We start from the raw sequence: 13,645 nt of genomic DNA, 5'->3' as shown, positions 1-13,645 counted from the left end.
ACTGTCAATTTCAAAACAGCTAATTGGGGGAAAGGAAGAATTACAATATTAAAATATATACAGCATTTTCTTGCTAAAGAACAGAGATACATTTATTCATATAATTGCCTCTTTTGTCATCAGTGTTAAATTTAAGCATTTTTCACATCCAGAGTCTCAGGATTCTTAGGAGCTAATTTTGGCCTTTCCTATCTGAAGCACAGTCTTCGCCAGCAACTGTAGAGGTTCTGAGATGTTCACCCTACTTGCAGGCCAACGGGTCAGGCTGCCGCAAGTGCACAATGCTGGATCAGGGGCCAAGGACTTCATTACTCACAGTGTGGCCCCAGTCAGCACTCCATATTTGCATTGGTTTTCCTAGGTCCAGAGGTCCCAGGGGATGATGCATGGTGGCCCATGGATGCTGGCTTTGCCTCACCACTGCCCAACAATGGGCTTAGGAATGCCCCCGTCCCCTGGGGGGGGGGGGTTGCTAGCAAATCCACCCACCCTTTGCCCTGGAAGGAAACATCACTTTTCTTATCCTAGTAAGGAAATAAATCTGCCTCCTGCTCCAGATGGCGACACCATCTCTATCTTCCAAGGCTGTTTGCCATACTAACGTCCTTGAAAAGATAGTCCAGAACTAAAGTGGACACTAAATGTGCAAAAATGCCATGGAGGATTATCTCCCAACAACCCTCTTAAGGAAGTGTGTTTTGTTTTGTTTTTTTTTTAAATCAAAGCCTGCCATCTTTACCCCGTTAGCACCTGTAGGAGTACCTGTGCAAGTTTGACTCATGCTACAGAACACCAGACTTTTGTCTGTATTCCCTTATTACAGTTTTTTTCCTCTTGAATTACATATCATTAGACATTAACAGAGAGCTTAAAATAGAGAGATGCTTGATACCTGGGTAAAAGTTTTAACAGTCTTGAAAGGCGTGTGCTGATACCTAATGGTTTTGAAAACTTTGCTGTACGAGGAGATGTAGTTTAGTTTCTACAGCCTTTAATCAAGTGTCTTTTATTTTTAATGTTGCAACAAAGTGTAATCTTTTTTGAAGGAATTTTAATTGCTATTGGATGCCCGAAACTTGGGTAAAGTCCTGCTACTACAGCTGTTACTGCAAAGAGTCCATCTTAGGAGACAGCTGGTTGACCCCATCCCTGCTCTGCAGGGCTAAGCCCACCTACATGCAGACACTGAGACTTTGCCTTGGGGTAGACAGATTTAATTTGCCACTGATGATAAGATATACCCCAGTTTCAGAAATATTAGAACATATGTGTCTTATTAAGAAAATATGGCAAGTAAGCTTAAGCTATTTAGACATACACTTCCAGGAAATATTTTTTGTAAACTTCTGCCTATAAATTTACCTTCCTTTCCATGTATTTTATTCATGCATTCATTCAACCCACACTTAAGCACCGATAACTGCTCTCAGTGATTTTATAAAACAGTTTTTTTCAATACACATTGTATTTCTGAGGCAAAATGTCACTTATTCAAATGTCACTTATTTCAAAACTACCTATGAAAGGTAGCATATCTGTAGAAACACTTCGTGTTTTCTCCATGCTCTTCAAACTTGTCCTTTGTAGTATGGTGTGTGATTTGAGAGAGGTCGGGTCCTAACTGTGAACCGCCCTTCTCTTGCAAGGTGGATGGCTAAGCTGTGGAATGCTATCATTGCACCCAGAGTTCAAGAAGCAATATTGTCAAGAGCCTCTGTGAAAAGACAACCTGGCTTGGGGCTGGCAACTGCTAAAAAACACCCCAGCCAAGGACAGCAGGCTGTGGTTAAAGCTGCTCTCAGCATCTTGCTCAATAAAGCCGTGCTGCATGGCTGTCCCCTCCCAAGAGCAGGTACAGGGTTGGTGCTGGGAGGGGAGGGAAGGGGAGGAAACTCCCTCTTTTTGCATTTGTTATTAGGGAGCGATTTTTTCCTTCTTTGTAAGTAAAGAAATTATGTCGACTCAATGTATATTTCATACCATTGTTTCAGAACTCACTCTCTCTAAATTATTGGCTCGTGTTTAAATTCCAGCTCTCCAAGTGAATGTTGTTGGTTCACAGCATCCCTGCTTGGGTATTAAGCACAGCCATGATTCTGAAGAGTAATTTCTTGGAGAATTGCAATTGTTCTGTTTTGCTTGACTGAAACTGCATTATCACTGCCTTCCTTTTGGCAAAACGTGATTTGTGTTGTTTCAGAGCTGGACCAGCATGCAGCTGATTTCAGAGGAGGAAGTTTCCCTCTCTCTATAGTTTCAAGTTACCACAGTTACAGCAAGAAGAAAGGAGAGACCGGTGCCTGGAGAAAAGTGAGCACCAGTCCTCGCAAGAAGTCTGGCCGCTTCTCTCCACCCTCCTGGAATAAGCCGGGCCTGAGTGAGGAAGGTGAGGGAGGCGTCTGTGCTGCCTGGAGGAGCGTGGGCACTAGTGATCGGGTTTCTGATTGCAAATGTGCTTTTGAGTTTTTCAATGGATATTTTCACAGAATGAACAGGGAGTAGTAGGTACATTTCCAGAACTATTTGGGAGAAATACTCGTTTGTTTTTTGTGGCATCCACAACTAAATCTGTATAGTTTTCTCCTTTTATGTGTCTAAAAGCCACATATATTTCTTGAAGTATGTGAATAGACATATTTGATACCAGTTTAAGGCCTTTGTGAGTGAATCAGTTTTAACTATTTCTTTTTCATATATTGTACCATGTGCCAGGTTCTATTCTATACACTGGAAATAGAGCAGAGAAAACACAAAAATCCCTACCCTCTTAGAGTTTACATTCTAATAAATCATCAAAGAGATTCAATATAATGGAAGATCATCTATAAAAAAGATAGAAGTTCTCATTCTGACAAGATATAACGCATTTACTTCTGGTGTTAGACCTATTCATTTTGGCTTTGATAATAGGGTAGTCAACAATTATACAAATTATAAATGTCTTCTCTAAAGGAAATCCTCACTTGAGTAAGATAGAAAAGATGTTCCAACCTCTATGCACTGTGGATTTCTGATATATGTAATTAACTGTAGGTCTTCAGGAGCCCCACCCCACCCCCAACATATCCTGTTGTGTATAATTTAATGGCAATGTTATAGCAGTAGAGTTGCTACAAAAGAGAATATTATGCCTAACATCTTGAAACAAGAAAAATTGCTTTTGTTCATTAATGTATTTTCATACTTAAGCTCGATTTTGTTGATTTTTAATATTAATACATGAGGTAATTATAAACTCCAGCAAGTTGTATGTCCGTAAACGTGAGGAATTTTTTTTTTTTTTAATGATTGAATAGAAACTCACTGAATAAATTGAGAGTCTACTTACACTTTTTTAAGGTAAATGTTGCCATTATTTCCCAAAGTTACAGTGTTTGATTCAGGGAGTAAAGTCATTAGACTCCAGCCCCTAATATGGTCTGGAGACTCCCGAGGCGACCTTCTGCAGTAAGGACTATACCTCCCTCTTGTTTATCCCTATGTATATTGCAAAAGAGCTCTAAAGTGAGTATTATCCTCTCCATTTCCAGGTAACAAAACTGAGGTTCAGAAACCCTTGGCTGTGTGTCCAGATCACCTCTTCTGGAAACATGGGGATCTGCAGTCCATGTTTTTGTTTCTTGCAAGTCCAGTGCTGTTTTCCTCCATCCATGTCACTTTAATCCCATGGTACATGGAATAATTCATAAACACTCCAGATAGGAGTCATCCAGGCTCTTCACTATTATTTCCAAGTTTGTTACAGTTTCTGGAGGGTTTAAAACCAGCTTCTTGCTTGAGCCAAATAATTATCTAAATAATAAGCATTGTCAATATATACTTTATAGTGCTGACAAAATCAATAAAATGAATATGAATATAGAGCAACATTATGGAAATAAACTCAGAAAACTGTTACATAAAATATTTAAAAGTTAAAAAAATTATAAATGATTTGATGTTTATATTCAATAATTATACTCTTTGGAACATGAAACCTTATTTGAAAGATTAATAAAATCGTGTGCAATCACAGCATACACGGACATCAACAGAGATTTATAGAATCCAAAACTTGGGGCGCCTGGGTGGCGCAGTCGGTTAAGCGTCCGACTTCAGCCAGGTCACGATCTCGCGGTCCGCGAGTTCGAGCCCCGCGTCGGGCTCTGGGCTGATGGCTCGGAGCCTGGAGCCTGTTTCCGATTCTGTGTCTCCCTCTCTCTCTGCCCCTCCCCCGTTCATGCTCTGTCTCTCTCTGTCCCAAAAATAAATAAACGTTGAAAAAAAAAAAAAATTTATAGAATCCAAAACTAATTCTACAAAGTAAAATTCATGGGTCAGTGGTTAGGAGAATAAACCACTAACTGGTTAAGTACCAAACATACCTCTCTGGTTATTTCATTTTTTATAATGGTAAAGTTTTTTCCCAGTAACTCCATTTGATAAAGGATTATTGCAGTCTTTGGGTTGATAGTTTTTTTGATGCCGTTGTTTATCAAAATAGAAACCCCTTTGCATTCTGTACAGATAAGTAGGGATGACCATAACGTTTGATAAAGACACGACTTTTTTTTCTCCAGACCTAAAATAGGTCACCAGCTTCTGGAGGCAGGAGCCGAGCCCAGGTGCCTATATGGTAATAAGGGAAAGCCGCTAGTCCACCTCTCTGACAATGACAACAAAAGTATGGGGAAAAAACTAGTATGGAGATTATCTCTGATGATCTGCTCTTCATGAGGAGATATTCAATTCAACTTCTCAAATCATTCTTTAAAGATCATTTGTGCTGGCAGCATTCGTACAATTTTGGAAGAGGGACCATTCATTTGTAACAGCAGTGCCCGGGCAGGAAGCTACATCCAGAGCTACTGCCCTGAGGAAAAACGCCTCAAGAGATAGATTCAATCCAAAAACCGTACCAAAGTGCAGAATCCATAGTCTGTTTCTTTTTAATACAGAGTTCAAGATGCACAGGGACAATGATTCATTCTATTGGTAATTTTACTGTATTTTTCTTTGAACAGGTATCAGAATTAAAGCTGTGTCTCAGCAGAATTGTAACAGGAATGCTTCCCTGTCAAAACAAAAGTAAGTTTCCCTTTAACTTGGAGCAAATGATACGTGTTCCCATTATTTGTGCAGCTATAATAGCGTTAAAATAATTTTTTAAAAAAATGGACGTCATTCATTAAACTGAAATCTAAATGAATGTGTAATGGTGGGACAATTTTCCCTTGTAAGTTCTTTGGCCTAATAATCAAATTGACATAAAACAGATTACCAGAAGAAAACTTAATTTCCTATGTAGGGGAGCCCCAAAGATAGGAGACTCGGCAAGTCGGGCCGTTGAGGCTTATATGCCATCCTTAGCTAAGGAATGGGATAGGGGCCTGGGGTGCTTCACAGGACGCCAAGAGCAGATGCTTGCCTGCCAGACAGATAGGTATTTCAGATCAAAGTTATCTCTGGTAATAGCTCTTTCTGGACCAGCCCCCGATCTAAATTCTTTTAGGTACTTAAGGGAGAGGTAAAAGTTTTTCTTGAGTCAGCTGGGTCTTGATTGACTTCACATCAAAATAACCCACATGCCAGAGTGACACATTTTGGGATGGCATATTCTCCCCTTCAGATGAAATTTAAAAAAACATGTTCTTTAAGCTCAACATAAACCCTTTTTTGCCTTTAGTTTGTTGAAAAGGTCAGAATCATTATTGGCTTCGTTTTTCATCTAACTTGATCATCATTAATGCATTTGACATAAAGATCTGATAAAACCCTACATTTGTGAACTTTTAAACAGGCTTTAGAGGAGTGATTTTTTTTTAAATACTAGATTTATAGAAACTTGCTTTTAGGTGCTAAATGTTTAAAGTGATCATTTTATTTTCTTAGGTTGCTTGTACGGAATTGATTGGTTCAGCTTACAGATTTTGAGGTACAATCGCTTGGTTAATCATAGAATAGAAATGTTAGGGCAGTCTGTAAATAGCTCTCCGTTGTAACCCAATAAATTGTGTGCCCTGTCACTTGACAGGTAACATTTAGAACGCTGGTTCACAGAATTAGAAATGGGGTGTAAAGAGAGAGAAGATTGATAAGGGAAACCATACCAGATGCTTCTTTCTGCCAGACACACTGCTAACTCCATTATATATAGCAGCCCATGTGAGTTCCCCAGTAACTCTATAATACAGATACAAGGAATCCATTACAGCAAAGGGAACCCAGAAACTAAACTGTTCAGGAGGCAGAAAAAAAATGTGACCCATGGCCATGCTGCTAGTAAGCGGTAGAGCCAAATTTGAAATTCAGATTTGTTTGAGTGTATCACACTGCCCCCTTCTTCCACAGTATTTAGTGTCTCAGGTTCATTTAGGCTTGGAGAAAGGGAAGAAAAGGGAACAGTAAGGAGACCGGAATGATGTAAACCAAGTGGATTTCTCAGTGAATAAAATTTTATCTTATTGAGTAGTATTTTGAGTGGGAGTTACCAAAATTGTAGGAGAGTGAGTTGTGCCATCAAATGACATTTTAAAATCCTTTTAAAAGGATATTTAAAAACTCTTTTCTTACCCCACACCAAACCCCCAAAACTGGATTGTGGTTCCCACTTTGAAAAACTCTTTTCTGAACTTTGTATTAGGTCTTTAGAGAATGATCTATCATTGACATTGAATTTGGATCAGAGACTCTCTCTGGGTTCAGATGATGAAGCAGACCTTGTCAAGGAACTTCAGAGTATGTGCTCCAGCAGATCTGAATCTGATATAAGCAAGGTAAGCAGTACAAATGGGGGAGGACATTGAATGGCTTGCCCAACAGAAGAGAGATTGCTTTTTTTTTTTTTTTTAGTGTTTATTTATTATTGAGAGAAAGAGAGAAAGAATGCTAGTGGGGGAGGGGCAGAGAATCGAGACAGAATGCGAAGCAGGCTCCAGGCTCTGAGCACACAACCTGACGCAGGGCTTGAACTCACAAGCAGATCATGACCTGAACCAAAGTTGGACGCTTAAGCGACTGAGCCACCCAGGCCACCCAGAAGAGAGAATTCTTAGAACCAACACTCATTCTCTGAAAGAAATTCCTTATTGAATAGTATGGTTAATGCTCCAAATCAAACCATCCTTACTTGGCTTCAAAAAGCTTTTTCTTCCAAAATATCTTTTCTAAAATAATGGAGTTCTCTTTAGTACAGCCTGTTTTCCAAACTCTTCTGAAACACCTGAGGTTAAAATTGCAGTGCATTCAGGCAGCATTAGGTTACCCAGGCTTTTTTTTCCCTTTTTCCTAAGGTTGGCAGATAAGTCATCTGTCCGTAAGAGAGCATCACAGCAGACTCATGTTATAGACACAGGAACAGCCACAACTTTCCTTACAAATAAGAAAATTGGGCCTGTATAATCCATGTAGTCATAGTCTTTAAGCTGTGAAAATTGAGATCCAAATATAGAAATCAGTGACCCAGATTCACAAAGGTGATTTCACCAGCATCAAGCTCAACCTGTTTTGGGACTCTTCAAGCTGCAGCAAATCTAACCAGACTTCCATTATGAATGCCGTTTACGTGAAAGGGAGGATAAGCAGGTGGTTATAATGTGCAGGTTCCACTGAAAGACTCAGCTCTTACATCTGCACAGTCCTAGTCTCTAGGACAGAGTAGAATTGGCTGTCTTATTTAACCTTGCTGGAAAGGAGATGAAATACTTATCTACTGCAAAATTAAGGTAATGACTAAAATCTTACAATTTTAGCCTTTCTTGCCAAGAAAGATTTTTTTTTTCTATAGGGCTCATTTGGCCATCTTCTTTTGATTAATAAAAACAAAAACAAAAACAGACTCTCTTCCCATAGAGATTATTTCTCATGCATTTTCTGGTAGTTTCACTTAAAGACTTCAAGTCTTTGTTGTAAATAGTACAGTCCTTGAGGGCGTGTTCATAGAGCTCCTAAGGGTCAGAGAAAAATGGTAACACTTCTGTGGGTTTCCTGTAGTGACTTTAAGTTGTGCTTTGATAACTTGTGTATTTTCCAGATTGCTGATTCCAGGGATGATTTAAGGAGGTTTGATGGTTCAAGAAACAACCCTGCATTTTCAACTGTTAATCCAAGAATGCCAGTGTCACCAAAGGTAAGTGCCCATTTCCCTGCAAAATGTTAGAAAGAAATGCTGTGGAAGACTCCAAAATTTTGAAGGTCTTTTGAGAAGGTCTCCATTTGTTTTCATTCACGTATGCGAAAATTAAATATACTGTAACTTCTGTCTTGTTGGTTCCATTTTAAAATATATTCGAGAACCTTTAAGATTTCCTGCATTTTGGAATTCCAAAGGGCTAAATAATGTAAATATCTATTACATGTGGAAAAAAAATCTCCTTTTTAGTTTTGCCATGACACACGTTGGTTTCCGTGAGATACTTTCCTTTAAAAAACACGTCAGAATGGTAAGTAGAAGAGCCAGGATTCCAATAGATTTCATTAACCTCTCAAAATAACTTCTATGGTTGGTTAATAAATGCCAGATGGCCCAGCAAGGTACTCGTGGGTGAACAGAAACAATAAAACTACTTCTTACCCAGTAGTTACTCTGTGAGGATGTAGGTTTCACAGAGGCATTGAGTAATAGTTGGTTTGTTCACCAAGCCATGTCGAGTGTGGTTCACATCCTGTTCCCATCCGTTCCCAGGGTGGCTTACCAAGACCTGTGGGGGGTTTGCACAGTGCAGGATTATAAAGTAAGCATGCTGAGAGTATTGAATTATTAATCCTTATCTGCTCACCACAGCCCCTGCTCTCCCACTGTTCTATTAGGTCTCAGTCCCAATTAGTTATATGGGAGCTGTGTGTTTTAGGGGAAGAAGGTGGGAGGTATTGGCAAGGCTGAGGTCCTAAGTAAAAAAATATATAACATGATGATCTATAAAGGAAAAGCATGACCTTCTGTCTCACTCCTATCATAATGTCTGCCTCTCCTCCCCAATAGGGAATAGTTTCGAAAGCCCAGGAAAGCATAATTTGGAGAGCATGTAAGGGACTTTGCCCTAAGGAGGTGACTTGGAGTCTCTGTTGTGAATTTAGGCTGGAAGATACTTTGTTCAGGAGCTGTCCTTCAGCTTTTGGTTCAAAGCACATTTCTTGGGCCTCTTGGGACCACTCTTTATAAGGTTCCTTGTGGAACAGTCCATGGAAAGGCCATGAAGTTTGTGAGGAAGAACAGTGAACCATTATTTCTCCACAGGGTGAAGTCACTTTCCTCTGTAAAAATATTGGCTGGTAGTAACCAGCTGCCACTGTTTAATGATTTGAGACCAGGTTTTGTACCCCTATTTCTCTGTCACAGGACTGACTGGTTGCTACAGTAAGGTACTGTCCACAAAAACTAGTACTGAAAGAAGGATATGCTCAGGGCAGATTTTTTTTAAAAGAATAAGTTTCCTTTTATACCTTCTGGGCTGTTATAAAAGAACCATGGGTTTGTTTGAATATGTGATTTGAGGTGGGTATTAGGACAACTGCCTAATGAACAGATGGGAAGGGCCTGGTCTGCTATGGCTAGGAGGTGTTTTTCTCAGAACCTGCCAGCAGAGGGCAAAGTAACACATTTGACAGCTTTCTGAAAGCTTGGCAGGCTCATTGCTTTTCTGGATTTCTGATGAACTCAGCTAGCATTTCTTGGTTAGATGCCCAGTTTCTTCTGTTATCAGGAAGTAATTCTTAAAGGAAGAGCTCTCTGGGTTAGTTGAAATCACTTTCAACAATCATCATTTGCCATAACAGAACTCCTTACTGCTCCAACAGTAAGGGAATGTAGTGGGATTAATAAAAACAAATACATATATTTATTTTTTTTTTTTAATTTTTTTTCAACGTTTATTTATTTTTGGGACAGAGAGAGACAGAGCATGAACGGGGGAGGGGCAGAGAGAGAGGGAGACACAGAATCGGAAACAGGCTCCAGGCTCTGAGCCATCAGCCCAGAGCCCGACGCGGGGCTCGAACTCACGGACCGCGAGATCGTGACCTGGCTGAAGTCGGACGCTTAACCGACTGCGCCACCCAGGCGCCCCATAAAAACAAATACATATATTTAAATCACTGATAGAAAGAACAGACACTAATATATTGTCTTCTCCTGAAAATCAAATTAATCTCACACAAACAAAAGTTCTCATCTTTGCATAATGAAATCCACCTGATGATTTCTTTTTAAACCCCCCAGGGCCCAGATCACATTCCCCAGAGGTCCTGATGTAATCGGTCTGAGGTGCAACCTGGACTTTGGGGTTTTTGAATTGCAGCCAGTGCTTAGACCCACTGGTCTAAGACAGCTTTGGTCTGTGGTCCTCTTTCTTATCCACCCCACTTCTTGTTTCTAAATGTATCTTTATGTAACTTACTTTTACATGTAATCCACCATTTCTGTACCACACTCTACACCTTCCTGTCTTCACCGTATGTCTCCTCTTCACCTTTCACAGCCCGATACATCCTTAAAGATCCATCTCCAATAGGGGCACCTGGGTGGCTCAGTCAGTTAAGTGTCTGACTTCACCTCAGGTCATGATCTCATGGTTTGTGAGTTCAAGCCCCACATCGGTCTCTGTGGTGACAGCTCAGAGCCTGCTTTGGATCTGTGTCTCCCTCTCTCTCAAAAATACACCAAATATTAAAAAAAAAAAAAAAAAAAAAAGATGGATCTCTAGTGGAAAACACTGTTTTCCTTTACTTTCTCCTCCCCAGCTTCCCCAGCTAGGGAGCAGGGATTACTAGTACTCTCCTAGCTGGCAGCAGCCAGTCAATATGAATTGCTCTGATTTAATAATATTTTTTTTTAAATTGAAACTTTATATGCAGCACCTTTCTGTACAAACTCACAAGGTCTTTTTTTGAGCCTAATATCAATGTTGAGCATCAGTAAACTTAATATGGTTAACAGAACTTTGGAGTCTTAGCCGAGAAAGCACTAAACACCCTGAACTCTCCCAGTCCCAGGCTCTTGTACCTCTTAGCTTTAGGGAAAACACCTCAAAACCTGTGCTTAGTGGCCAGGGTGTCAGGAACATCACAGTGTATATCAGTCACTTGTCCTGTTCTCACACTCCCAGCTTTGAAGGTCTGTGGTCCTCACTAACACACCTCCTGTTCCATCCTCACACCTTAACACTCCAAGCACATGGTTAGCTGTGGTGGAGGCTTCTTGTTACTTCATTTCACATTAGCATTTCCCATCTCAGACCACAAAGACGCACACACACCATTCCCCCTGCCCCCCAGCCTCCTTGCCATCATGATGCAGATGACTGCACAGAGGAGCAAAGAACACCACATATCACCTTTCCTCTCTCTGGGACCTGGCACTAATCAAGGCAAAATTATTTACAGGTTTCCTTCCCCTCACTCAGAGACTCTACTAACCAGCTGTTACCTTTATTACAACATGCCATTTCTTCAGATCAAATCACAAATTGGGATTGGTCTTTACTAGGCCCATGGCTAAGTCCCATTTTACAGATTTACAAAGATTCCCAAGAGAATTCAACTGCCAGCTAAGTCCACACAGTTTTCCTTTAGAAGCCACATTAAGTATTTTGCCTGTTACATTCTAGTTTTACATTTTAAGTCTTTTAATGGCTACATTATTTGGCTGCATTAAAAGAGAAAGTAATCAATGTCAACTGCTTGAGAGACATTTGGAAATGCCTTAGGAACTCCCTTAGGGGGCTCCATGTTCATTGGTTGTGGAATTTTAGACGCTCTAGAGGAAAACACCTTGAGTGAGAGTTGGGAGCCTGACATCTTGTTCTTAATCACTGAGACTGGGGGCAAATCATTTTACCTGTCCCGTTCTTCCACTAGGTTTAAACCACTATGCTCTCCACTTTAGGACAAGCACCTAGAATAGTGCCTATGCTTTGTAGTTACAAAACTATTAATCAATGCAGTTTTTTGAGCATTTACTTTTTAGTTTACAGGAAAGCAGAAAAGTTAGGGGACTTACCCAAGGTTGATATAGTTGATTTTTGTAGAGCTGCCTACAAATAGTTGCTTTGACCACTCCAATTTGATGATTCCTTTGGGGCCAGGACTTCAAGAAGCTCCCATTGGTGAGGAGATCCCAGACTTGTGATTCACGGAGTCTTGTGACACACGAAGGGCCTGAAGGAAAATCAGGCGGTGGGTCTTTAGGAAGTTAGTCACTCAGTCTGCTATTTGGTTTTTCAAGAGAACCATATTTAGGGGGAAACTCCTACATACTTGCGCAGGCACACGGAGGAGGAAGAGTGAGGACCGCTGTTAGCAGTTGGTAACCATGTCAGAAATGTGACAAACTTGTTCTGTTTCTCTTGTCTTACAGGAGGTCAGTCCTCTCAGCAGCCATGAAACTACGGAATGCAGCAACAGTCAATCAAAGATTGAGTTGGGTGTTTCAAGAGTTAAATCTTTCCTTCCTGTTCCTCGAAGTAAAGTCACCCAGTGTTCCCAGAACACCAAAAGAAGCAGCAGCAGCAGTAATACAAGGCAAATAGAAATAAACAACAACACAAAAGAAGAGATTTGGAACTTCCACCAAAATGAACAAGTAGAAAAACCTAACCAATAGGCCTGCCTACAATTGTCTCATTCTTAACTTCTGTATATTTCACACAGAAACCAAGGACAACAAGATGTAAATACCTTTAAATGGAGGAAATGTTTTCACTGTAATATAAAGTATGAGTGCGGGACCACTATTCAATTCTTTTGTAAAGAATGTATTTATAACCAACATTTTGTCACTTTTTTTTTTTTTTTCCAATTCTGTAGGATTGAACTTCAGTACCAGGAAGTGATGCCAACTTTTCAAGTAGTTTTATAATAGAAATATTGTAATAGTTTTAATCAACATGTTCAGGGGTATTAGAACTGTCAGTGTACTGTATATCTATATATATGTATATATGTATATTTTAAAAAGCCCATGAACCATATTGCATACACGTTACAAAATGTGCAACATTGGCTTTTAAATAGCGATCATAATTTTATGTTGACTAGAAAGGGGCAATAACAAACCATTTCTAAACAGTTAATTTCCATTAAAAGCCATATTAAGTATTTTGCCTGTTAAATTCTAGTTTTACATTTTAAATCTTTTCATGGTTAAATTGCTGATTGGTTGCATTATGTATATTTATGCATATAAGTTTGCATTATGACTCCTGCAAAATATGAAATTATATAATGCAATAAAAGTGTTATCTTTCTTACAAAAGTTTTGTACCTAAGTGGATATAACTGCAAATGCTTCAATAAATTAATTTAGAGTTAACTCCCTCTTCTATCTAATTCTAGTAGCACAACTGATAAAGTTGACAATATTTTCTGGAAGTGTTTCTTTGAAAATTACTAATGAAATTACATATACAATTCAGAGTTAAAATGCTTTGACACCAATAAAATACTGAATTGGTGAAATGCTTTTGCAGTAGAGTTTCTATCTATATAGCTCTTTGTGTTCACTTACCGAATGTGTTCTCCACACTGGCTTTTCAGTAGCTGTTCACAGAAAGGCCCACTCTTGTCAGAAAGTGTTAAATAAAAACAAAACATTTAAGTGGAGCTCTAAGAATAAGATGTTCACTGAACATCTTTTTCTCTCATAAATACCCCCCAAAAGGTATGATTTTAT

The 13,645-nt window shown here is 39.5% G+C and overlaps 1 protein-coding gene across 4 annotated transcripts in view; it reads left to right on the top strand.

The window, feature by feature from the left end:
* CTTNBP2 (cortactin binding protein 2) overlaps positions 1 to 13,435 on the top strand; it is a 149,613-nt gene extending 136,178 nt beyond the window's left edge. For 3 of the 4 annotated variants that reach the window (XM_030308293.1, XM_030308294.1, XM_030308297.1), the window contains 6 exons: positions 1,647 to 1,852; positions 2,201 to 2,386; positions 5,004 to 5,067; positions 6,623 to 6,755; positions 8,012 to 8,107; positions 12,332 to 13,435. In XM_030308293.1, the coding sequence (XP_030164153.1) occupies positions 1,647 to 1,852; positions 2,201 to 2,386; positions 5,004 to 5,067; positions 6,623 to 6,755; positions 8,012 to 8,107; positions 12,332 to 12,577 (931 nt within the window). In that variant the 3' untranslated portion in view covers positions 12,578 to 13,435. Of the gene's footprint in view, positions 1 to 1,646; positions 1,853 to 2,200; positions 2,387 to 5,003; positions 5,068 to 5,871; positions 5,915 to 6,622; positions 6,756 to 8,011; positions 8,108 to 12,331 lie in introns of those variants that run through there. The other variant, XM_032592434.1, reaches the window with a different exon arrangement.
* Positions 13,436 to 13,645: the final 210 nt, after the last annotated feature.

This window comes from Lynx canadensis, chromosome A2 (assembly GCF_007474595.2).
Source record: "Lynx canadensis isolate LIC74 chromosome A2, mLynCan4.pri.v2, whole genome shotgun sequence".
In the NCBI taxonomy this organism is placed as follows: Eukaryota; Metazoa; Chordata; class Mammalia; order Carnivora; family Felidae; genus Lynx; species Lynx canadensis.
This window is presented reverse-complemented; position numbering and strand designations above follow the sequence as displayed.